This window comes from Sabethes cyaneus, chromosome 3 (genome assembly GCF_943734655.1).
Source record: "Sabethes cyaneus chromosome 3, idSabCyanKW18_F2, whole genome shotgun sequence".
NCBI lineage: Eukaryota > Metazoa > Arthropoda > Insecta > Diptera > Culicidae > Sabethes > Sabethes cyaneus.
In genome coordinates this window covers 183441490-183468879 of record NC_071355.1, presented here as the reverse complement: position 1 = coordinate 183468879, position 27390 = coordinate 183441490, and the positions used below count along the sequence as shown (strand labels likewise).

Below are 27390 nucleotides of genomic sequence, written 5' to 3'. Positions count from 1 at the left end.
ATTTTTACGTGTTCATAGTGTTCTAGAAAGTTGTTTATCTTGCTAAAATCAACGTTTCTGTAGAACATTATTATAAGTTATTTTCTAAAGTTTCGGAGATTTTGAGCTTTTTTGGTGAAAAATAGTACTTCTTTGAGCTTAAATATTTCCCAAGGTGGCAAATGGTGGCAGATCAAACAACTCCTACCTAAAAGTACAACAAAAAGCCTGTAAAAGCAAGTGTCAATTGATTGTATCTGTTTGTATCCTCAAAAGTTATAGTTGTTTTAAAAATCCATCTCAGTCATGTTTACAGAACAATTAAACTGTACTTCGGATGCAAAAAACGCCATTTTGTTTACGTTGACAATCGCTTTCTACCAACTTAAGTTAACAACAATTTTTTCGCCTATTTCCGATTCGAAAATTAATGTAAACTTAAAATGGACGCAATTAATAAGAGAAAAGCTTCCAAATAACTAACTTAAGTCTATTTTGTTCAATATTGCATTGATCTCTCCTTCTGCATTTTTCCAAAACAACATTTGATGATGAGTCATCTCACCTACACCTTTATTTAACATAATTAACTATATATGACGTACTGCTTACTTAGTCATTCCGAGAAAATTCGGTCTTTCATGACTCGGTCTTTTGTGACTGTTGTTGAAATTCGGCCATTTGGATTTCGGTCATTCGTGATTCGACCATTTGTGTTTCGGCCATTCGGTACCAGCCAGAGTGTTTTCTTTTGAAAAGACACCAATCGAAGGAATTGAACAAAATAGGCATAAGTAAGTTATTTGGAAGCTTTTCTCTTATTAATTGCGTCAAATAATTTTAAGTCTACATTCATTTTCGATTCGAAAATATGCGAAAAATGGCTGATAACTTAACTTGGTAGAAAGAGATTGTCAATGTAAACAAAATGGCGTTTATTGCATCCGAAGTACAGTTTAATTGTTCTGTAAACATGACCGAGAAGGATTTTTTAAACAACTATAACTTTTGAGGATACAAACAGATACAGTCAATTGATACTTGCTTTTACAGGCTTTTTGTTGTACTTTTAGGTAGGAGTTGTTTGATCTGCCACCATTTGCCACCTTGGGAAATATTTAAGCTCAAAGAAGTACTATTTTTCACCAAAAAAGCTCAAAATCTCCGAAACTTTAGAAAATAACTTATAATAATGTTCTACAGAAACGTTGATTTTAGCAAGATAAACAACTTTCTAGAACACTATGAACACGTAAAAATTGACCAGAATACGTCAGGGTTTAAAAACTGTTTTAAAGGGTTTGTCCACGAATAACGCTTAATAGATAATTTCCATGAAGAGATACAAGTATGGTGTCTTTGACAAAGTTGTTTGTATTAATATTTACACCAACTTTGCTGAAAGTACTACACCTGTATCTCGAATATACGAGAAAATAAATTTCGTATCTCACTTCTAAGGGAATTAATCACCCAAAGATTTCTCTCACAAGAAGGGGCTTATTACACCAAAAAATGTTCCTAAAGACACTACATGTGAAAATCTTCACGTTTCGGCGCAATATCACACGATCACGTATTTCGCTGTTTGAACCACTGTGCAATGGGAGGAGTTGTTTTCTACTTTACTGTGAGCAAAATTTGTATATTAAAACACCCATGAACTCCCCAGAAACTTGCAAAACTAAGCGCGTCATACTTAAAATAATGGTTTGGATGGTAAAAACTTGGAGAGCTTCCATAGTATGCCACACATTGAGGTGATGTTCCGTTACAACGAGTTCACATGATCACTTTTGTCCATTGACGAAACTAGCGTTCATTTCTAGGGGGGCTCTAGCCCCTGGCTAAATTTTTTTCAACCATTTTATTTGGTCGACCAGGTCAATTTTGCTAGGGGGGCTAAATTTCTCCTAGCCCCCCTTAGTTCCACCAATGCCTTTGTTACATGTCAGCTTTGAATCTATTACCAAACCGAGATATTCAAACTTTCAAGTTTGTCTATCGTTGTCAATTGCAGTACTAGATCACTATGTGGCGCCATGGTACGGCGAGGCGAGTACACTATCATATATTTCGTCTTAGAAAAGCTCAGTGACATCAAATTTTCTAAGTGACGTTAAAGAAACCTTGAAGGTTAACCAGATCTTCTTCCATTCGACGAATCATGTTATCCGGACTTGGATACGATAACGAAGTATCGTCAGCAAATAATCGAGGTAGGTTAAGTCTAAGTTAATCATTTACATTGAGAAGGAATATTAGCAGTCCAAAATTGCGACCCTGTGGAATGCCAGCCGTTAAGGGACGCAGAAAGCTATTTATCCCATTTTCATTGACAAATTGACTTCTCCAAAAAGGTAGTTGCGAATCGAATCATTTGGAATCCCTCTGACTCCATGACACTCTAGCTTCTGCAAGAATTTCAATTTGAATTTGAATTTTTATTTTCATTTTACCGGGAACAGGGAAAAACCCATTGGAGTAAACCTCTTTCAGGTTTGTTCTGCAACAGGCATACAACCTTCTCATCTTTTCACATTTACATACATTTTACAAGTAGAAATCTCACAAGAAAGCAGACATATGCACGTAATTATTATTTGTTTCGATTAGTTACACTTCCAGTGAGCATTTGCTCTTTTAAGGAAGCGTTATTCAATCCTTGCGCAACGTGTTGAGATTGATGATGGTGATTGTGATGACTGGTGCGGGCGATGATAGTTTGATGCAAGTAGTGGTGATAGCGGTTGGTGGCGGTGGATAGAAAGTATAAACAAGGACAGAGAGTGGCATTAGGGCAACATAACCAATTTTAGGCGAGGTAATGCGGTATTTTTGTTTTGATGACGGCTCTCAGACGACGTTTAAAGTAGGGATGGGAACTATCATTAAAAACCGTTACTGATAACTATCAATAATTTCAGTACTTTACTGATAACTATCAGTAAATATCAGTAATTTTACTCATCAGGGCATTGAAGTTAGTTTACTTTGTAAGTTTGTAAGTTTACTTTGTAATTTACCAAGCGGGCTTTATGGAGGCTCGCGCAACTACGAACCAGATTTTTACCACCCAGTCGATCAAGACCAGTAATTGCATTTATTGGATGAACACGGTTTCCCAGATAAACTGACGCTACTGATAGAGCTATTGGATCGAGTGGTGCGTTTCGTGCGGGGACACACCCTTCAAGACGCGGCGAGGGTTGAGACAAGGTTAAAAGGTCACTGATATCATAACTAGAAACCTTGCGATGGGGGAGGCAACCTACGTCAGGTTGAAAGCAGTAGTCTAGGAAGATCAGACTAATAATAAATACGTTAAAGATCACATACATGAAAGGAAGAGGCTCCAAGGAACCAAACGCGTGCCGCTCACGGATGGTAACCCTTGACGGCGACGAACTAGAAGTGGTAGATGCATTCGTGTATATTGGATTGCTGGTGACCGCGGACAACATTAGTAAGGAAATCCAGCGGCGCATTCAAGCGGGAAATCGAGCCTACTTTGCCCTTCGCTATACGCCGCGATCAAGAAGCTTACGCTACCGTACGAAGCTGATAATGTACAAATCTTTTATTAGGTCAGTAGTTCTTTATGGACTCGTTAGGTCGCTCACGGAGGATATACGCGCCCTTGCCGTGTCCGAACGAAAGGGTACTGCGGATATTTGGCGGAGTACTGAAAGCGAAGAGTGGTGGAGACGTATGAGTCACGAGCTGCAGGCATTTTTGGAGATAATCCCATCGTACATTTGGCGAAAGTCAGTAGGCTATGGTGGGCCAGACACGTCGTAAGAATGCCGGTCGATAGTGCGACGGAAACAGTTATCTTAAACAACCTCACTGGCACCAGGAGCAGGGGGCTCAACGTGCAAGATAGCACGATCACGTCGAAAGTGATTTGTGACTTTTGAGACGACTAGAAAATTGGCGAGGAGTGGCCAAAGTTCGAGTTAAATGGAGGCGACTGCTTGAATCAGCACGAGTTACCCCGGCTTTAGGCTACTGACGATATATTGTGTCATCCACGTTTATCGTACGCGACTACCGACCAATAAGTTTAATCTAACTAATTTTTCTAATGGGACAACGTAACTATATCAGTAATTATCAATAATAGCGAAACCTTACTGATACTTAGTGATATTATTGCTTACTGATAACTATCAGTAGTTAATGATAGTTTTCCCATCCCTAGTTTAAAGATTTGTACTGAGGGGGCGTTTTTGCATGATAGTAGCAGACTGTTGAATAGTTTGCTACCGATTGTCTACTAGAGCGACTTTCGTGCATCCTACTCGATACCGAAATGAATCCAGTAGGATTATTGCGCAAATGTATCAACATTTGGAAGTCCTGTAATGCTCGGATTGGTCGAGTTGAATCATGGGGATTTTCGTATAGCAACCGTCTGGAATACATAACAGGTTTCTTGTAAGCGGCTTTCAGGCATCTGTTTTGTATCACCTGGAATTCTCGCAAAGACGATTTACAGGCAAGTCCCCAATTGGTAACAAGATATTAGAGTCGGGAGTGGATTAATGAAAAGTACAATGTTTTCCTAGTGGCTATGCAAGAATGAAGCACCTTTCCTCAATATCCCACATAGAGACGACAGCTTTCATTTTAGAAATTCGACGTGAGCGTTCCAGTTCATCTTGTTATCTAGTGTTAGACCAAGAAACGGAAAGTCATTGTCTTCTTCAATAACTTTGCTGTTGACTTCAATTGGTTTTCGATCTGGAAGACGTCTACGGGGAGAATAAATCAGCATATATTTTGTTTTAGCTAAGTTCATCGACAGCAAGTTAGTTCCAAAGAACTCGTTCGGAAGCAAAAGGTCCTCTTTGATATGGCGTTGAATTGTTGCGCAGTCAGTTCCTTGGTAAATAACGGATGTATCATCTGCAAAGAGAAGCAATTTCCCATGCAGATCTAGCTTAACCAAGTTGATAAATATTAGGAACAAAGTTGGTCCCAGTCTCCAACAGATACAAACTGAGTTCTGAACTGATGAATTTTACTGATATTCCATCTGATCCATAGCTTTTGCTTGCGTCCAGGTTTTTTATTTTGATTACAACCTATTGCTCTGTTGTTGGTCGCAAGAAAATCAAAGCATTGAGTACTGTGAGCGTATCGTATTTGTTGATTTCACGACGACTGTTTACCGTTGAGGGAAGCTGGAGTCCAATGGTGCAAAAGAAATCGTTAAATACATTCGCTATCGGTTGTCCACTGGTTAGCCGTCCATTTACTGACAATTTTATTTCTACTAAGTCAACGGTTCCTCTTCTCAATATTCTCTTTAGGTTGGTCCAGTTTTGTTTATGATTATTTGATCGGTATAAAATCTTATTATACTCGTTTTTACATTTATATTTGCCTTTTTGTACCATTCTGGAAATGTGCGTCAAAAATTCTCTTGGTCCACTATCAGGCGGTCACCGTTTGCAGCTTGTCAGAGCATTTTCTTCAATTCGCAGTAGCTTCCATTCCCCCTTGACACGACCTTATCAAACCTCCAATGACCATTCATCGTGCCAAGAAAAACGTATGCCAAATTTGATGGAGAGCAGTTCAGGCGTTTCGAAGTTATGGTGGAACATACATGTAGATCGGGCACTCAGTTTTCCTGTTGGTCAGTTCACCAGTTTTGTCCCGTGACCACTAATTTATCTATTGGCCCTTCGCTTTTTAGACCCCCAATTCTTGTTTTGTACAACTGCTCTCGCTCCAAATGCAGAAGAAGCACGCAACCAATTTTATTTATTTTGTTCTCCCCCTTGTCAGAAACCCCCTCTTTTGTCCACTCCCCAGTGCTGATTGCCTTATGTCAAAGTTGGTTGGTTGGTTTATTAGAGACACTTTATACCGGGCGTTTCGGTGCATTCGTGTCTTGCCTTGTGTCAAGGAATCAAGCAACATGTAAGCCAAGTGTAATGGAGAACAGTCCTGGCATTCTGGAGTTATGATGGAACATAGGGTAACGTCATTAGTTTTTGCTATGGCACCAATTTTCGTCACCTTAACGGTTCGCAAGTGTTTTATTGATATTTTGGACACAATAATTAGCATAACATATTTAATAATTTAAACTGAACCAAAATAATCAATTCTAAACCCTTAATGATTATCTAACTCTAATTGGCATTATTTTTTTTAGTTAGTGTCGTCAGATTGAGATGATCTGAACTGAACTGAATGTGAACCATTTTCCGACATTGGTGAATTTCAATGGACCGTTTCTGAGCACATCACGAGAGCCAGTGTTGCGGTTATTTCTGAACAGAAATTCATTCTGGTTTCATGATTCAACTGAAAACTGATTCTATTTTTCGGACAAAACATAACTATAAATGAATTTGCAGACTAGAACAAGACGCAAACGATGCTGCTGAAGGTGGCGAAAGCTGGGTCTTGGGGGGTCGAAAACCGGTGCCTCAACAACATGCATCCTAAATTTTACATTTACGATGACTTTTTCAAATATTTAGTTATAAACGTGCGCGCAAATTCGTCGGATGGTTTGCGAATTTATAAAGTACACATCAAAAACGTTTACCTTTTCATTTTCTTCATTAAAAACGTTCACCTTTTCATTTAACTAAAAAGCCAATCCTATCTAAAATTATGAATCCAAATATTAGGAATGTACTTTCATAACAAATCTTAGTTTTCATTTCAACGCTACAATGGTTGTGCTTAATTATGAAATGGTCGCCAGAAAAAAATGAATGGTAACACGTACAGTGCATAACTATTACATTCATCAACGACGTAATTAAACTAGTTTGTCGAGCACGCGTTACTTCTTAATTCGTTCAACCGAACAAACAGGTTACCGTTTGTATTATCAAACCTGCCAAATCGCCAATCGTCCATCGTTCGCCTTCTCAGTCATTTATGTTATTTATTGTTCCCGTTACCTCTGAGCCGGTTAACAAAAAGGGCATCATGAATTGTTCGTTTTGATTTAAAGCATATTTACAAGTCGTTCGTATTCAAATTACTCAAGCCCCGCTTTGTTCAAAGCGAATCATCTGCGGTGGCGAGTCGTGATTGTTTTCAATAGTCACCATTTGCTAGCCGTCTGCGTCTGCGTGTTCAGCTCAGGTGTACGAAAGCCATGTCGATTAAAACATATGTTAAACAACGAACGCGCACGCCTTGGGCACAAAATTAAATCGTTCGCTCGCTCGCGAAACGCCTTGAGTATGCTTTTTATACCAGGGAGGCATTTCTTTAAAGTTGCCGTATTGGAACTTACGGGTTTTCTCGAATGAATGTATTAAATAAAGTGCACTTACACGCGAGAAGCCTCCCTGTGCACTGTAATTGCATAAAGAAGCCAAGAAAGATGTTGTTTGTCGGCGACGGTGAATCTACCCATAGCTTCATCGAATTTATGACTCCTTTTATTGTTTTGTAAATATTCTTCACTAAATTGTTCGTCTGCGATTGCTTACGTCCTGCTGTGCGGAGTGTTGCGCAATTTTAAAAACATGTTTCGCTATAGAGACTGCAAGCCGGCGAGGATGAGCCCCAAAATGGCAAGGTCGGCACCGTAAATTGGTAGTCTGTGATGCTGGTCAGCGCGGGACAGCGCACGGTTTGTTAAACCGCCGCGCCACCGCTCGATGTGTCCTTCCTATGGTTGATTTTTCCTATCAAATAATGATAACGTGTCCATCGAAACGCATGGCCTTATAATTATCCCAGTATTTACAAGCGTGTTCACCGTATCATTGTCACATTAAGTCACATCCGTTAAACGGCACTACTAATTAAGATATTTTTTCGCTTTACAGATGGAGAGCTAGAAGCAGAATGGTTAAACGCAGCAGGATTTCCACAGCTTACCAGAGCCTTCGAAGAGGTAAGATCTTAGGAGTCTTAGTTGATAAAATATTCAGTTTTATGTTGACTAATGATGTGGGTACTAACCGTGAAAACGAAGTTCTAAACAAGGAACTATTAAAATTGAATTACTTCCTACTACTTGTTCATACTTAAATGTTGGTTCAACTTTTCTATCAGATTCTGATTCGTCAATATTGTTTTACCCATTTTTTTGCAAACCTTATTTGCAAAGCTTTTACTTAAAATATTTTACATAGAACCATTTGTTACATGTAACAGATATGATATGTACATGTGTCAGATATGTCACATATAACAGTGACTTGAAGACTTGAATTTTGAAGTCATTCTATATTTATACAAAACCTTGTGGGTAATGGGATAAGCGAGTGGATATAAAAATAAGAAACGTTTACTGGAAGGTAACACGATTAGCATTCTGCCATGCAGAAACATTGACTTAAGGTTTGCAAGAGTATAATAGGTAACGATAGGTTCAGCAAGGTTCTGAATTCACACTTAGAATTAATAACCATCCAAGTATAATATTCATTAATTATAAATTATATGCTGTGCATCTTGTTGTCTGCTTTACAAGATTATGATAATAATGTGTCGTTATAATGGCTCTGATGCTCTTATAATGATTATGTTGCATGGAAATAAAATTATACACAACCAGACCTTATGGCTTATGACAATGTTACAAAAAGATACTGCGAAAACTAAACTCTGTTTTCAGGTTTTATGTGCTCATTATTATTCAGCATTGTATTTACAATGTACATGTATTTTTTTGAATTTTTTAACAGCATGAAGACATTCTAGAAATCACCACTAGCGTGTCCAAGCTGGGGCACGTGCCCCTCTTTTTGTTTGTAAAATTTACTGTAAAACAAAATAATTTCTGTAACCGAGAAGTCCGTAGTTTTTAATTGATTCAGTCACTATTTTTGCGATCAGTACATTGATTGTTTAATTTCAATTCCAGTTGAAACTCCACAGAAAAGAAAAAATGGAAAAATATGTTCTGTCACATGGAAGTATTTTGTCAATTTCGAAGAAATGATAAAATTTTCATGATGTTATTTTTTCTTGTTTGTGAGTACCGTTCTGATTCAAACTTCGAACACTTAAGCCATGCTGAAACTTTCTTCAAAGTAAAATGCTCGAAAACATCTTTATTCTACCCCCATGAATGGTTCAATAGCATGGCAATTTATTTATTTTCATGGGAAAATTTCAAAAATGAGGATAAAATGTTATTTTATAATGAAAAACACTAAAAAACTGCTGTTCGGTTTTGATTCAAACTTCGAACACTTTCATGGTCGACATTCAAAGCTCGAATATTTCAGTCTCAGACATCGAATACTTGTATTACTTTGAAAAGTATTAATGTTTTTAGTGTCATTCAACTTAAATAAGTGAAATTACATCCTTTTTCTAAACACTGTCCTTTTAAATCCACCTAACAGTGTGATTTATATTTTTCACACAATAATTAGTTTCAATCCTTATTTCTGAAGTCAATTGCTAATATTTACGAACACCATAAACCACATCTAAAGGAAGTTTACTTTCTACAGCTTTATCAATGCAGACAATTAATTTTCCCGAAGGAAAACCCGAAAAAACCGGATATTATTCGTGGGTGTTCGAAGTTTGAATCACACCTCAAAACGTGATTCAAACTTCGAACACTATTTATTTATCTAATATCTTTGAAATAATGCATGAAATATTGTATTTTAACTATGCTTTAGTACATATATATCTTGCACTTACCTAATAATCGCGCAGTGGGAAGGTAAATGTTCTAAAATTGGTAAAATAATGCAAACGAAAAAAACAGCTACTTTTGCACGAAACGCTAAGAGTATGCGAACGAAGTTAACATCTGAGTTCTCACTTTTTTCCAACGCCTCCTGATTTCTTACAAAGAGTCCTACAGTTCAATGTCATACCTCACCGGATAGAGGACATACTAACGAACACGGTGGTGTACAATAAGCATAATATTTTATCATATTAGCGATACTACGAGCATTTTATTCTGAAGTGTTCGAAGTTTGAGACTGTTCTAAGTTTGAATCAGAACGGTAATGACTGAAAATTCGATTTTCCTGAACATTTACCTAAATGAAAAATTCATATTTCATGAACCAAACAACGTAGAGCAAACAGTTTCTTATAAAAATGTTAGTAACTTTTCTTAGCATATTGACAGATAGATTACCGATTGTAGTCTAGGAGAGGTAGCCCGTATCCTGCTGCTCTACAAAAAAAAACAATCAAAAAGGATAAATCAGATAGGATAAAAAACGGAAAAAAGCACGAAGGGAAACCTGATTAAAACGGGAACAAACGGGGAAAAAATGCGAGAGAGAATAAAAAAAATCGAATCAAAAAACGTGGCAGGAGAGAAAATGGAACATAAAAAGAGAAAAATATAGAAAAGAAGAAAACGGGAGAGAAAACTGGGAAACCGAAGCAAAACACGAGGAGACTGGACGGAACAAATCAGTACGGAAGAGAAAAGAAGGAAATACTAGGGTAGAAACAGGACAAGAAAGAAGATATTACGGGATAGAAAAGGAGGAAAAGAAAGAAGGAAATACGGGAGAGGCAAAATAGACAGACGAAAACAGAAAAAGGGAAAAACGGGAAAAAAAGAAAAAAAATTATAAGAAAAACAAAAAAGACGAAAAGGAAAAAACCGAAAGGAAAAACAACGTGAAAAAATGAGGAAAAGGAGGACATAATAATATGAGCTAAATATAAATACTCATTAGAAATTTGAAAAAAGACGTAAATTGGGACCCAAGAAAAGTAAAAAGTAGAAAATCGGATAAAAAATAACAAAATAGCGACAGAAAAGAGAAAACGGGCCTGAAAAAAAGGAAAAATAGAATGCAGAAACACACCGAGAAAGAGCGAAAGAGAGAAAGAGATAGATAGATAGATAGATAGATAGATAGATAGGAGAGAGAGAGAGAGAGAGAGGGAGAGAGAGAGAGAGAGAGAGAGAGAGAGAGAGAGAGAGAGAGAGAGAGAGAGTAGCCAAGGGATAAAGGAAATACGAAACAGAAAACAGAAATCAAAAGGGAGCAGAAAAAACCATAAAGGAAACGTGAAACGGAAAGAGAAAACAAAAAGACGAAAAACAGGAAATAAAATAACAGGAACTAGAAAACGACAATCGAGAAAACAATAAATCGCGTGAAAAACAGGACAGAAAATGAAAAAGAAATGTGACAGCAAACATAGCAAACAAAGAAATAGGGAAACACGGAAGAGAAAAAATTTAAAAAGAGAGAAAAAGAGGTTTAACAGAAGGAAAGTGAGAGCAAAGACTAAAAAAACGGCACAGAAAATGAAAAAAAAAAACAAAAGTATAAAAACGAGACTGAAAATAGAAAAGCCTACGTGTAAGAGAATAAGATAAAAAATGTCATTTCGTGTCTAATTTCGTGTTCACCTCCGGTTTGAGTCAAACATAAGAATTACCCAGGAAACTAAAACACAAAATGTGTATTTCTCAGGTAAGGAGCCTGTTCTGAATCACTTCTGACAGAACTCCTCCAATCAAGAAAGGGGGATGCTTGAGTGCTACATTACGTACGAAGTTTACCGGGTCAACTAATTAAATATGAATAAGAGTTAAAAAGCAAAAAAACGATGAAAGCCGGGAGCGAAAAAAAACGAAAGTCGTATAAAAAATGACAAAAAAACGAGACAGAAGGACAGAAAAATCGGGCCTGAAAATAAGGAAAACCGGAAGAAAAAAGGCAAAACATTGAACGGGGGAAAACCGTGATTTTGAAAAAGGGCGAAAAATGGGACACAAAAAAGAAAATACTAATAACAAAGAAAGAAGAAACAAAAAAAGAAAAAGAGGGTAAACGAGATAAGAAACGGAATAAAGAACAAAAAAGCTATCAAAATGGTAATCAAAAAAGAAAGAAGTATAGCGACAGATAAAAACATCCAAAGGAAACGAGAACAGAAAAGGGGGAAAAACTGAGCATCAAAATGAGGAAAATAGAACAGACGAAGACGGAAAATGAGAAGGAAAAGAGTTAGAAAATGAAGAATACGAGAAAAAGGGAGAATGAGACGACGGAAAACTGAAAAAATAACAAAAAACGTGTGAAAATAGGATAATGATAATAAAAAAATGGGACAGGAAACGAAGGAAAACAAACAATAAAAAACACGGGACGGAAAAATGGAAATGAGAGAAAAAGAGAAAAAACGAAAGTAGGAGCAGAAATCAAGAAAATGGAACAGAAAATGAATTAAAGGCAAACTAAAAGTGGAAAAACAGGACTGTGGAAAAAGTGGAAAAAACAGAACAGACAAGAACAGTAAAATGCGTGACAAAATAAGACGAAAAATGTCAGTTTCAATTTCAAGTAAAACTTCGTATCTAATTCCGGTTTGAAGTAAAGCTTCAAGTTCAAATTAGTCCAAATTCAAGTCTAGTTTAATGTTCGATGTCAAGTTCAATTTTATGTTCGATTGTATGTCCGATTTTTAGCCAACTTAAAATCCAAGTTTTGGATCAATTTTAACTCAAATTGCAACCTTAGTTTCAAATCCAATTCCAAGTCTAATACTATTTCAATATCCATACCTATAAAGAAGGATTTCTGTCTGTCTGTCTGTCTGTCCGTATGTTCCTTATAGAATCGAAAACTACTGAACCAATCGGCATGAAAGTATGCATGTAGAGGTTTTTTGGGGCCAGGAAAGGTTTTAGTGATGGTTAGAAACCCCTCCCCCCACTAAGAGGGGGGGCTCCCTTACAAATGAAACACAAATTTCTGCATAACTCGACAGCTAATCAAGCAAATAGAACAAAATTTGGCATGTGGGTGTTTTCGGTAACAAGAATTTATTCTATGGTAAATTGAGACCCCTCCCCTCTTTATAAGGGGAATTATAATTCCTCTCCTCTTTAAAAGGGGGGGCTTCCATATAAATTTCCTCATAACTCGAGAACTAATCAAGCAAATGGAACCAAATTTGGCATGTGAAGGTTTTCGAGGGCAAGAATATTTTCTATAGTAAATTAGGACCCCTCCCCACTTTAAGAGGGGGGGCTCCTGTACCAAAGAAACACAATTTTCCTCATAACTCGAGAAGTAATTAAGCAAATGGAACCAAATTTGGCATGTGGGTGTTTTTGGAGACAAAAATTTTTTCTATGATGAATTGGGACCCCTCCCCGTTTTAGGAGGGGGGATCCTATACACATGAAATACAAATTTCCTCATAACTGAAGAACTAATCAAGCAAATGGAACAAAATTTGGCATGTGAAAGTTTTCGAGGGCAAGAATATTTTCTATGGTGAATAAGGACCCCTCCCCACTTTAAGAGGGGGGCTCCTATACAAACGAAATACAAATTTCCTCATAACTCGAGAACTAATCAAGCAAATGGAACAAAATTTGGCACGTGGGTGTTTTTGGAGACAAAATTTTTTTATATGATGAATTGGGACCCCTCCCCACTTTAGGAAGGGGGGCTCCTATACAAATGAAATGCAAATTTCCTCATAACTCTAGAATTAATCAAGCAAATGGAACCAAATTTGGCATGTGAAAGTTTTCTAGGGCATGAATATTTTCTATGGTGAATTAGAACCCCTCCCCACTTTAAGAGGGGGGGCTCCTATACAAACGAAATACAAATTTCCTCTTAACTCGAGAACTAATCAAGCAAATGGAACCAAATTTGACACGTGGGTGTTTTTGGAGACAAAATTTTTTTCTATGATGAATTGGGATCCCTACCCACTTTAGGAGGGGGGGCTCCTATACAAATGAAATTCAAATTTCCTCATAACTCGAGAACTAATCAAGCAAATAGAACCAAATTTGGCATGTGGAGGTTTCTGGAGGCAAAAATATTTTCTATGGTGAATTAGGACCCCTCCCAACTTTAAGAGGGGGTGCTTCTACACAAATAAAATACAAATTTCCTCATAATTCGAGAACTAATCAAGCAAATGGAACCAAATTTGGCATGTGGGAGATTTTGGAGTCTTGAATTTATTTTACGATAGTTAAAGACCTCTCACCCCTGTGGTAGGGGGATATGGACTCTCATACAAATAAAACAGAAATTTTTGCGAAACTCAATAACTAATCGAACTCGAGAAATTCGAGACTCTTCCATAAAACATTAGTCAATACAAGACCACAAAAACTATCTATAGTAACACTAGATCATTCAGGACGAGACGGTCGCGAGTGTTGCCGGTGACCCGCCGTCGGAAGCGCCGCCCACTGGGGGGCTTGCAAAACTCGAGATTGTGACAAAGATCATCCGAGATTCATGATTTATGTACAACACAGGTTAATTTGTGGCAATACGAAGTTTGTCGGGTCAGCTAGTATACCTATAAAAATGGATTTCTGTCTGTCTGTCCATATGTTCCTTTTGGAATCGAAAACTACTGAACCGATCGGCGTGAAAATTTGCATGTAGGGGTTTTTGGGGCCAGGGAAGGTTCTCTCGATGGCAAAAGACCCCTCCCCCACTAAGAGGGGGGGGGGCCTCCCATACAAATCTATGCCTATAAAAATGGTTTTCTATCTGTCCTATGTTCCGTAAAAAAACGAAAACTACTAAACCGATCGGCGTGAAAATGTAGGGGTTTTTGAGGCCAGGGAAGGTTCTTATGATGGCTAGAGCCCCTCTCTCACTAAGAGGGGGGGGGGCTCCCATACAAATGAAACACAATTTTTTGCATAAATCGAGAACTAATCAAGCAAATGGAACAAAATTTGACATGTGGGTGTTTTTGGAGACAAGAATTTTTTCTATGGTGAATTGAGACCCCTCCCCACTTTAGGAGGGGGGCTTCTATACAAATGAAATACAAATTTCCTCATAACTCGAGAACTAATCAAGCAAATGGAAACAAATTTAGCATGTGGGTGTTTTTGTAGGCAATTTTTTTTCTATGGTGATTTTTCTTTAGGAGGGGAAAAATGACCTCTCTCCCTTTTAAGAGGGGGGCTTCCATACAAATGAAATTCAAATTTCCTTATTACTCGAGAACTAATCAAGCAAATGGAACCAAATTTGGCATGTTGGGGGTTGTGGAGACATGAATTTTTTCTATGATGAATTAGGACCCCTCTCCCTTTTTAGAAGGGGGGGCTCCCATACAAATGAAATACAAATTTCCTCATAACTCGAGAAGTAATCAAGCAAATGGAACCAAATTTGGCATGTGGGGGGTTTTGGAGGCAGGAATTTTTTTAATGATGGTTTGAGACCCCTCACCCCTGTGGTAGGGGGGATAAGGACTCTCATACAAATGAAACAGCAATTTTTGCGTACCGCCATCCGGGGTGAGATTGTGCCACGGGGGTGAGATTGGGCCAAAAACCAAAAATGTTTATTTGTGAAAATTAATTATATCTATAGAAACTGGTGACCTGAATTCAAAATGATGATGAAAATAACATATTTATTCATAACTTAGAATGGAACACAGATAATATTAGCAAACTATTTAGCCTAAACAGGGTTTCAAAGTTTGCGATCAAAAATACTCGGAAATAACGCTTGTAAAAAATGTCCCGCATAGACCAACCCAAACAAGAAATCGCATCAACTTGCTATCTTGAAGGTATATAAACTAATCATTTACAATGTATTAAAAGGTTATTATGCGTTGGATAAGTTTTGATTACGAAAATAATATTTTTCGAAACTTTGTACTTTTCGAGCTTCACGGGGGTGAGATTGTGCCAAGCCATAATGATCGATCCAATTTGTGGATTTCACATACACAACAAAAATACGTCAGTATACACCAGTACACTCACATTCTTTACTATTGAGCACAATATTTTGACAGATTAGATTGCATCATCCATTTTGGAGCAAACAGCATCATAGGTCTGCTAAATAATTTAAACTAATTTTTACTTATTCTCTGGAAATTTCAGGTGCTTTGAATAAACACTCTAAAATAAGACGAATATATTAAATCTTTTATAAACTGTCAGTCAGTATAGAGGGGGTAGGATGGGCTAAATGTTCTGCGGCCGCGGGTTCTCGAACGAAGTAATGGTTATTTTTGTTAAATGATCAAATAGGTATGCCCCCTTAGGATACACCCCTTCATATATCTCCCCCTTGTTAACCCTAGAGACTCTACTGGCTATATAAAGGCTGTCCATTGACTACGAACTCATTTTTAGTTATTTCAGACCTCCCCGGACTATTTTCGTTCATACTTTTTGTATGATGCGTTGTTTTTGGCCGACCCGCTGCCCCTGATAGTCCACTTAGTTCATAAACGGCCCCATATGAACTACTTTATACTGATATTTATGTGTATTGTTTATAAACATGCTAACGTTCACTGTTTAGGTTTTTAGCTTAACTTTAAGTTTGTGGCACAATGTCACCCCCTAGAAGGGGTGAGATTGTGCCAAAGTTCATGCACTTCCAGCAAAATTAGGTTTCATTGTAACTAAACCATCTCTACGGTAGTTGTTAATTGAACAATTTAGTACATATTGACAGGTTTGAAATCAAATTAGGTTCTAAATTGTGTGTATACTGAGCTAAAGAACAAAAACTTATTTGCTTTTTTGGCACAATCTCGCCCCGGATGACGGTAATTCAAAAACTAATCGAACTCGAGAAATTTTAGACTCTTTCATAAAACATTAATCAATAACAAGACCACCAAAAACTATCAATAGTAACCTTAGATAATTCATCGCGAGACGGCCACAGGCCGCGAGTGTTGCCGGCGACCTGCCGTTGGAAGCGCCGACCACTGCGGGGGGCAGCCCCCCGCGGAGATCACCTCTATCTAGGTTTATTTATTTTTCCTTCAGTTGGGTCACCCCTGCGAAATTGTATATTAAAACACCCATGAACTCCCCAGAAACTTGCAAAACTCAAGATTGTGACAAAGGTCATCCGAGATTCACGATTTATGTACAACACAGTTTAAGTTGTGGCAATACGAAGTTTGTCGGGTCAGCTAGTTCGCTATAAAAGAAATTCCGGACCCTCGGAGATGAACCAATGAAATTTAGACCAGAAGCCAGGCTGCAATTGGCCAAAGATTTAGCGCCATATTTCGCTCTCTGAAAATCTACTAATCTGCCAAAAATATTATTTTAAATAATATAGCACTTGAAAATAAAGTCGTGTGGTTCAATGGTTGTAAGGTTAGGAACTGACAACCACACGACACCGCACCTTCCAGCTTGGCTACTTAATCATGCAAATAATTGAATTATTTCAAGTTATGGCCACGTGGAGGTGCTAGGTAGGGGCTTGGGATGACTAGAGCTATACTAGGCGCTCTTTCCTAGGTGCCTTTTTCATTTCATGCCCTAACAACTGGCTGCGGAGTCTGTCGTATAAAAACAGAAGATCAAGTTTCGATAGCGGAATGTAGCACCTAGGCTTTGCTTCGCTTTGCTTTTGAAGTAAATTCAAGCAACTTCATGCCTAAATTAGTCCAAATTCAAGTTTAATTAAATGTCTTATGTCAAGTCCGATTTCAAGTCCAATTTCAATTCTAGTTTCTAGTCCAGTTTCAAGTCTTATATCTTTCAACTTTGATTTTTAACTTTTAACTTTGATGGTCGGTATTTTTGTGATAAGGAATAATAGATCGCCCTTCTATGATGACTCTGTTGTTCCGTTTCAAAACATTCTTTCGGGTGCCCCAGCTTTTGCTTATGTTTGGGCACGCCAGTGGAAATCAGCCTCATAAAGGTTGCGGGGCTTCTTTAGGCTGAGATTATTATCAGCAACAATTTGTATAAAATACTAGTTGTTTAATAACATTATCCAGCACACCCGGATTTTACTGCTATACCAAGTAGAAAATCTTCGGTGTGCGCAGTCCGATAAAAATAAATAAAATAAAAATTCTCCTCGAGTGAGAAGAGAGAAGATGAATGATTGATTATGTCCTATGATAATAAAATATTGAGTTAAACGGCATAAAGCTGGCACATCAGAAAAATTAGAAAATGGAGGAAAATTCCAGTTTAAGCTCTACTATAAATTACTTCAATGTTTCAAACGACCAATATGGCATTACTGACAGAGGGAAAAAAATTCAGAAACACAACAAAGCTGAAAACAAATTTACACATTTTCTATAAATATGCTTAGAGCCAGATTTTTAAAAACAAATGATAATCTATTATCATTGCTTAACATTTATGATGGACCCTGAATAATAAACATTAGGCCATAATAATAAAGTTGTGTAATACAGATAAATGCAAGGTCAACCCATAGTGAAGCCTGGTTCTCCACTAGCTAATCTCCACTAAACTGATAGTTGTTACCGCTGGAAGCACACGGATATGAACTTAACTTTCAAGCACCGTGACGGTGAAAAGCGATTCTATTGCACTCACAGGGAAGATGCTAACCCTTCACTATTAGTCATGGTCTCGCTCCATCCAACTGAGTCATAAACCCATCACCGTATCGTCACCTTTGCAAGCCACTCCAATGAATGGATCAGATTCATAACTGTTGCTAAAAAAATAGGTGTTATGAAACACTTAGCAGTGCCTGTGGTATATTTCTTTGTTAATAAAAATTTCTGTAATTTTTTGTGTGGTTGTTAATCCTTTAGCTGTAAATTATTACACAGTATTTTAAAAGAAAGGATGAAACTAATGAGGGTTCGTAATGATTGAAAGATTATTCACACACAGAGAGATAAAAAAGGAAACATTCCTCCAGACAAACTATTACGGACGATTCACTACCTTTTCTCACGCCACAAAAGCAATCACTTTTCTCGCTTGGTTTGATCGCACGCTTCTTGACCATGATCTTGTCCGTTTAGTTTCATACCTTTTTTTATGTATCCACCATCATCATAATAATCATCATCGTGGGACCACATTTATTACCAATCCAGCGCACCGGTAAAGGCACCACTGCAGTTCTGTTCCGTTTCCTTATGCCTTCCGTCCGCGACCTAAAGAACACACATATTTCGCGCTACTGACCGTACGACCTTTTTACTACATTTTATGCCTCTTTCAGGGTCGCGAGCTTTCCACGACAGAGCTGGTCCCGGTGATTGCGAGCCTGTCGGCGGCACATGCGGAAGCAGTCAAGCAACGAGTGAAAGCACTGAACCGGACCGTCCGCGGAAGAACACGCAACCGCGGTAGCAAAAAGCCCGACATTCGGGATGTCTTCCGGGATCTGGATTCCTCCAGTACCGGGACGCGGTCCCGAAGCGCTACTCCCGATTCGCTAGATTCGTTGCCCGGTGACGAGAGTTGGAACAGCAACGGTACCAACGGTACGCATCATCATCACCATCACCACATTCCAAGTTTCGTGTCGGTGTTCGACGGCGGAAATGGGGCAGTGGTGCGACCGACCCCAGTTCGCGGAAAGCAGAACCTAAGAAGGACACCCAGTGCGCCACTGCGCGGCTCGGCGGAACTATTCCGGGGTACACATGTGCGCTGTGACATTCCCTTTCACAATGGTAAGCGGTTATGGTTCTCGTCTGGTTGCTCAATAAAATTTTCAATTGATGTTTTTATTTCGCAGAGGGCATAGAGCTACTCAACTTTCAACGGTTGGGAACTATCCACATACCACGAATTCGATCGGGTTCTGACCCATCCTGTACGATTGGGTAAGTTTGTTTGAAAATTAATATTCTTAAGTAGTCCTACTATATTGCGCAGCTTTTTTGTCAAAATATTAGCACCAATGCGCATTTTAAACGAAGGACTGTTTTTGTGTGCATTAGTGGTTTGCTGAAAGAAATTTGACGACTAGATAGCATAGCCAGCAGAGTTTTGTTCTATTTGTTTTCATTCTGATTTTTCACCCCTATTCTGTATTTCGACTTGTTTCGAATGAGTTGCTTTGCTCGTTTGCTGGGGTGTTGTCACGAAACCATGCTGTCGCTTTTACAATTCACGGTCGGTGATTACTGTGATTACATATTTACATACGGTGATTGAATTATCTTTGTAAAACGTACTAGTTTACCATCCAGTCAGGTTCGTAGTACAATGCTGGTCTAAAAAGCAGGTCATAGTATGTTCGAATCTCGGCTGGGCGGTGCTGCTGGATAGAGTCAGTAGGAATGTTTCACCAGCCCGTAAATTGTCCTATCCTCTAATAGCCGGTTATGACGTCTGTTGATAAAAAAAGGTTCAAGTCTTAGGGCCCAGACACAATGCATACGGATTTTACTACGTTGCGGCAATTTGACAGTTTTTCCATGGGTTTTCTGTCAAATTTCCGCAACGTAGTAAAATCCGTATGCATTGTGTCTGGGCCCTTAGAAAGACGTTTGAGTCTAAGGTTTTGATTTTTTACTAATTTTCCGGAATAAAACCCTCTACAGTGGCGTAAGATGTGGATACTTTCGATTAGAACAAGTGTCTGTCACGAATTCAAACTACAATTAATTATTGAAGATGAAGGTGAGGCCTAAACTTTTTGGGGAATGATTTCAGTCTATTACAACTTTTGACAAAATTTTTGAAATATGTTGGCTGCGTTCGCCACATTGGGCTCAGAAATAACGTCAGTTATCCATTCCCATTTGGTTGGTAAATGGTTGGATAACGCGTAAAACAGACCCCATTATGGTCCCTAGCCTCTTATCTAGCTCCTCTTATCTTAACTCCTACCCCTACCTCCACGTGCTGGAATACGAGCAACCTTAGCGGAAATCGGGTAACCAACCCCGGTGGAAACTAAGGTCGTATACCAACAGGGGAGGAGGCACAGATGGCAGCCCCATCACGAGACTCGGTAGCGTAAGTCCTAGTACGGCTACCTATCTAAACCAAAAAAAAACTAACAAGAGTCAAGAAATATCTTCTCGGAATATTCGGCATGGACCAAGGCGACGAAATAAGGACATAGAATGGAGACTTGGTACCTGGAACTGCAGATCGCTAAATTTCGTTGGTGGCGACAGGGTGCTGCTCGATCAGCAAGAACCCCGAAAGTTTGGCATCGTGCAGAGTGGCAACTACCTGGAAAAACCTGGAAAACCTAGAATTGTCAGGAAATTTGAAATTACCTGGAATAATCAGGGAATTTTTAACAAAATCAGGGAATTTTTCAAACAACCTTAATGATCGATTCAATGAATAGTCAAGAACACTTAGAAATAGATAAAGAAGTACGGCACACAAGCGATAGATTGGGTTATCGATAATTAGCTGTGTTTTGCAAAGGGCCTTATTCTGCGAGGCAAGTGAAGTGATATAACAAATTTAGTTTGCACTCACTTTGCGCGTTTCGTTTGGCGTTAGTCAATGTCGAATCGAATGACATTGAAGTTTCAGGACGGACATTTTGCGGCATCTGATACAATTCGCAGAACATCGAAGTAAATGCCAGTGGCACCGCAGCGAAATTTGATTTTCGACAAAAATGTTGGAGAAATTCCACTGACTCACGGCAGTGCATAAACTTGCCATACAGTTGAATGTTAGAAGTTGTAACCGCAATATGGGTGTAGCAACCCTACCTTCCACGTTACGAATTTTTGGCTCTAGCTTGGACCCGGAAGAGTAAATCACGATCAATCCATGCAAAGCGAAAGAAGCCGCGTTGGTCAGAAAGTAGAACAGCCACCAGTGGTAAAGCAAAATTAAAAATTAGCTTTTTTGCATGGCTTATGGCTCGGAGAACAAAAATTAAACATATGAACATTTCCGTGTGGCTGGCAGGAAAAGTGCCACGGCGGATTCGAGAGCTAGCCGCAATGGGCACTAAAACTCCGCTTGCGCCTGAGTTTGGGAATAAACTTGCGTGGGAAAAAGAACAGATAAGGAACTCACGGGAGGAGTGTACTTTGCTGGTCGGCAGAATAAGAGAAAGTGATTGAAGAATTCGCCTAGGGAAATAGAGTAGGTGGGGAAATTTTTCTCAATACCTCGTAGATAGATAAACAATTCAAATATCAATGATCGAAACACATTTTCATCCTCATGAATCCTAGAATTTTATTAAACACCGGGAAAAACCTTGAAAACACTAGGCCACCTGGAGATCACCTGACCAACGAACCTCGAACCAAATCGACCATATTCTCATCGACGGCCGGTTTTTCTCGAACATCACAAACGTACGCTCCCTACGGAGGGTGGATATTGACTCGGACCACTACCTTGTAGCAGTACATGTGCGCTCAAAACTATCGACGGTTTATACCTCGCGACAAAGTCGCCCTCCTCGACTAAACATTCGGTAACTAGACAACCCGCGAACTGTCAACGCCAACGAGGCCGCAACCGCGGTGCTAGGTGTGGAAACCTCGAGTGCACGAAATGATTGATTTGACGGGGAAGCGATATAGAGGAAAAAAAGAGCTTGGGAAAACTATTTGAGCATATCCACGAGGAATGAGTTGATCACGATTCTGAGGAGGAAAAAGCGCCAGAAGGAGGACAGAGATCGTGAGGAGCTTGAACAACTATTCCGGGCTAATAATACCCGCAAGTTTTACGAGACGTCTTACGAGAACCAAACTCGCAAGGCCCACACACCGAATCCTGACATGTGTAGGGACGAGGGAGGGGATCTAATCACAAACGAGCGCAAAGTGGTCGACAGGTGGAAGCAGTTCTTCGATGAACACCTCAACGGCGATATAGCAGCAGGAGACGCAATGGAAGTTAACCTCGGAGTACCTACAAACGACAACAGCGTACCGGCTCCCGATCTCGAAGAGATCCGACGAGAAATCGGTCTGCTGAAGAATAATAGAGCCGCCGGAAAGGACCGACTCCCGGCAGAACTCTACAAAAATGGCCAAGAACCGCTAGTAACGGCACTTCACTGGTTGATTTCAAGGATTTGGGAAGAAGAGAAACTACCAGAGGAGTGGATGGAAGGCGTAGTCTGTCCCATCTACAAAAAGGGCGACCGGCTAGACTGCTGTAACTACCGCGGCATTACGCTGGTCAACACCGCCTACAAGGTGCTCTCCCAGATTTTGTTGCGTTGTCTATCCCCAATAGCAAGAGAATTCGTAGGGCAGTATCAGGCGGACTTTATGGGCCCGTGCTACTACGGATCAAATTTTTACTCTCCGACAAATCCTCCGGAAATGTCGAGAGTACAACGTGCACACGCATCATATTTTCGTGGATTTCAGAACAGCATACGACACAGTTGAACGCGAACAGCTATGGCAGATAATAGTACGAGTACGGTTTTCCGGACAAACTGACGCGGCTGACCAAAGCTACCGTGGAACAAGTGATGTACTATGTCCGCGTTTCGGGGACACTCTCGAGTACTTTTGAATCGCGGAAAGGGTTGCTTCAATTGGATGAAATGTCCTGTATGTTATTCAATATCGCTATTGAAGGTGTCATCTGGTGAGTGGGCATCAAAACGAGAGGGAAGATCTTCAGCAAGAATGGCCAACTCCTAGCCTTTGCAGACGACCTCGACAACATTACTAGAAACCGTGGGACGGCGGAGGTAATCTACGCCAGACTAAAAACGGATGCTAGGAGGATATGGTTACAAATTAATGCGTTGAAAACCAAATATATGGTAGGAAGAGGCTCCCGAGAAAGTAACATTTGCCTCCCACGGGCAGTGACTATTGACGGCGATGAACTGGAAGTGGTTGATGAGTTCGTATATTTGGGATCTCTGGTCACCGCCGATAATAATACGAGTAAGGAGATCCAACGACGCATTCAAGCTGGAAATCAAGCCTACTTTTCCCTTCGCAAGACGTTTCGATGAAGGAGCATACGCCGCCGCACAAAGCTGACGATGTACAAAACGCTAATCAGACCGGTAGTCCTCTACGGACTTGATACAGTAACTTTACTTACGGAAGACATACGTGCACTTGCCGTTTTTGAACGAAAGGTGTTGCGGACTATTTTTGGTGGAGTACAGACGGAAAGCGGAGAGTGGCGGAGACTTATGAATCACGAGCTACAGGCACTGCTTGGAGAGATTCCCATCGTACACCCTGCGAAAGTTGGGAGACTACGGTGGGCCGGCCACGTCGCAAGGATGCCGTGAAATCCGTTCTTTTCAAGACCCCCACCGGCACCAGGAATAGAGGGGCTCAACGTGCTAGATGGCTCGACCAGGTTGAAGCCGACTTGCGTGTGTCGAGACGCACAACGAATTGGCGACGAGTAGCCCAGGACCGAGTACAATGGAGAGGAATTCTTGATACGGCAAGAGCCACCTCGGCTGAGTAAGTAAGTATCCATTTCTGGCTTCTTCTACCACTGAACCCCGTTCTAAGACTATCCACAATATAAAAGTTTTCCTGCACTGTTCTCAATCACCATCTTGGATTTCAAACTAAAATTCGGGGTGACTTGTGCTGTATCAAGAATTTCTCTCCACTGTACTTGGTCCCGGGCCACTCGTCGCCAATTAGACGAGCCTCTAGTCGACAGACGCAAGTCGGCTTCAACCTGGTCGAGCCACCAAGCACGTTAGGTCCCTCTATCCCTGGTGCTAGTAGGGTTCTTGAGGAGAACAGGTATGCATATTTTTTTTTTGCAGGTATGCATAAGAGCACCCCAGAACTTTTCATGGTTGAGTCGGTCAAACGCTTTTTAAAGTCAACGAACACTAAGAGAAAACAGTCCTGAAATGATGCGGAACGTTACTCATGGCCTGCCACCCCACTAGCGTCAATTTTCTCCTGAATCCGGTTACCGATTAAGGATTTGTCGCACGACGCACAGTGGGGCAGATTGACCCGGCGCTCGGACAAAACCTCATAACTTCTTTCATATGCTTCGTAGAGCTTTATTGTCTTCAGCAACATTGTTTGTAATAAAATTTCGCATCTTTTTGTAAATTTTAAGTAGTTGTGTTTTTATTCCTATAGATGGCGTTGAAGTATAACTTTTTAAATAATGACTTTAGAAATGTTGTGTCTTCAGAAAAGTTGTTTGTCCTGTAAAGTTACGTAAAGTTACTGAACATACCAAAATTGTAGGACTTACGAGAATCAAGTTATAAATATTTTAAATACTCAAACACATTTTTTTCAGTGTGTTGTCGAAATTGGTAGTCAGACGACCTCCTCTACAAATTATCACAATCCGTATATCAAAAGTAATTTGCTATTATTATTCTAGTATAGGGTAAATCGACCATTTGTAGATCTTTCTATAAATTATTTTGAACTCGTAACGCGAAACACCCAACCGATGGCACTTACAATATTAGTAACTTTCGAATAAGGCTAAATATATCAATTTATGCTGCAAATCTCTATATTTTACATATATTTTAAAACATTTTCCTTTTATTTTGCACCGAGAGGGTGCTTTAGTGCATTCATGTGTTTTTGATGGACTAACAATTTTAACCGATTTTAGAAGTCATTTCTCATTGCAAAGATGAAAATATTTCATATTTCTTTTGCTCTGTTAGTATTTGTTTTGATTTTTAAAGGATAAATTACGGACATTTTTGCGTATTTTATGGTATGCCTCTCGATCGTTTATAATACTACGTTTCCGTAATACGATCTCCGTTATATTTGAAATTTTTATTTCATTAGTTTGGCCATACGAAGCAAATGGATACGAGTGGCGAGATAGACCGTCATCGGCCTCAGCCAAAGCCTGGCAGAAGGCACAAAAAATAACGAGGAAAAAATATGCACTCTGTTTATCCTGCAAACACGTATCAACATGTTGGACTCTAAATAAACAAAATGGAGACTTGTTCAATCGAGCTGAAAGTCTATCCGCATATATTCTACTGCCAATTTGACTTGAAACAGAGCTAATTGGGAAAAAGCTGTTAAGGAACATTTTTGTTGTATAGCAGCTTATCAAACGCTTCTTCAATTGGTTTTAGCTATACAATAGTTGAATAAGCTACTCTTAAGCAAAATTGTTTGTTGGGTGAACTTCGCACTGGCGCGCGCATTTACTAATTTGTAGCGTAAAATGCCGGAAAACATGCATTCGGAAAACTTTAATAACTCCGAACATCGCAACTAGTAGCAGCTAATTTTTTGCTTATTAGTAGTTAACACCTTGAATGTTGATTTTATGGTAGTGTCAGAGCGGAAATCTGTGGAAATCTTTTTCTACACACTATTGAAAATTGACAAAAATAACAAACTTTTTGTTCTAAAACACTTCGCCAGAACAAAGCCTACTAGTACAAAATATGTCTTAATATCACCTAAACTATTAGTTTATAATCCCTTTAATGTGAATTGTCCTTTAAAAGTATAGAATTTTAAGCAGCATGGTAGCTAGATACTAAAAGATTGAATGATTTTTATTTTTCCATTTTCCAAATTTTTTTTACACTGTGTTTCACCTTCTTTAATGCCTATTGAAAAAGCACTTTTTAAAACAATTTATGCATATTTCTTATAGATTATATGTCTACTATACGTAGAATATTAAGTTTGACAGAATATCTCAAATAAAAATTTTGAGGTTTTGTCCGAGCTTTTTCGGGTTTTGCCCCATAGTGCGACGTCGAACAGACGCAACACAATTGCCCGCAATCAATTGGGTCTCCTTTTTTAGGGACTTTGACCAATATACCTTACATCCTGTCTACCGGAAAAGTCGCAGTTTCAACATATTTAATAGCAGATGCATTATATGGCTGATGGATCAGCTGTGAGCATCTCCGCTGAAATACAATCTGGCTTGTTGCTTCAATATCAGCCAGTGCTAGGGCTTTTAGAGTTCTTGCGATTTGTGGGGCTGCGTGGTTTTTTAGTCTCTGATATTTGAGACTCGAAATGTTTTGTAGCCTCGATCTTGCAGGGAACCATTTGATTTTGCTATAGAAATATTTGGAAAACTTAACTTAATATCAACTTTAATTTGTCTGTACCTCTCAAAAAAGTTAACCTAACTCAACCGTAAATTTTTAATGTTGACTTAAACTTTACTGTGAATTTTTTTTTCAGCCCACGTGCCGGTCAACACATTTCCGGAACTCGCAGTCACACCAATCTGTACAATGGCAACCAGAGTAATGATGACTCCGGCAACTCGTCGTCCGAGCAAAGTCCACCGAGTTCGCCACCACGCAGCAGTTTGCTCTGTTCGGTCGAAAATTCTCCCCTACGATCCACTTCCTACGAACCGATCAGCTTCGAGAGCATGGTCAAACAGACGTCGACTCCCACAGAAGCGTGCCACAAACTATGGCAGAACCTCCGGGAGACCTGCTGCGACATCGACCAGGTATCCGAGGGCGATCTGAAACGACTGCAACCGCTGCTGTGGCTGGAGCTGGCGTCCCTGTTCGACAAGAATCACGTCGCACTGGACAAGCGAAAACCGTTCAAACGGAAACGGAAGGAGGAAGGCAACGTTTTTGGCGTTTCGCTGAACGCACTGGTCAGACGTGACCAACAGATTACCGGCGAGGACACCACCCTCGTGCCCTTGATATTGCAAGCGATCTTATCTCAGCTAAGGTTACGCGGTGCTAGAGAGGAAGGCATTCTGCGGGTGCCGGGCCACAAGCAAAAGGTGCCAAT

The 27390-nt window shown here is 39.5% G+C and overlaps 1 protein-coding gene across 2 annotated transcripts in view; it reads left to right on the top strand.

Moving 5' to 3' along the window:
* The window catches only part of LOC128742064 (rho GTPase-activating protein conundrum), a 182500-nt gene that overhangs the window by 152584 nt on the left and 2526 nt on the right, over nt 1-27390 (top strand). For both annotated transcript variants that reach the window (XM_053838260.1, XM_053838261.1), the window contains 4 exons: nt 7797-7864; nt 18921-19377; nt 19443-19530; nt 26812-27382. In XM_053838260.1, coding sequence (XP_053694235.1) covers nt 7797-7864; nt 18921-19377; nt 19443-19530; nt 26812-27382 — 1184 coding nt within the window. The remainder of the gene's footprint in view (nt 1-7796; nt 7865-18920; nt 19378-19442; nt 19531-26811; nt 27383-27390) is intronic.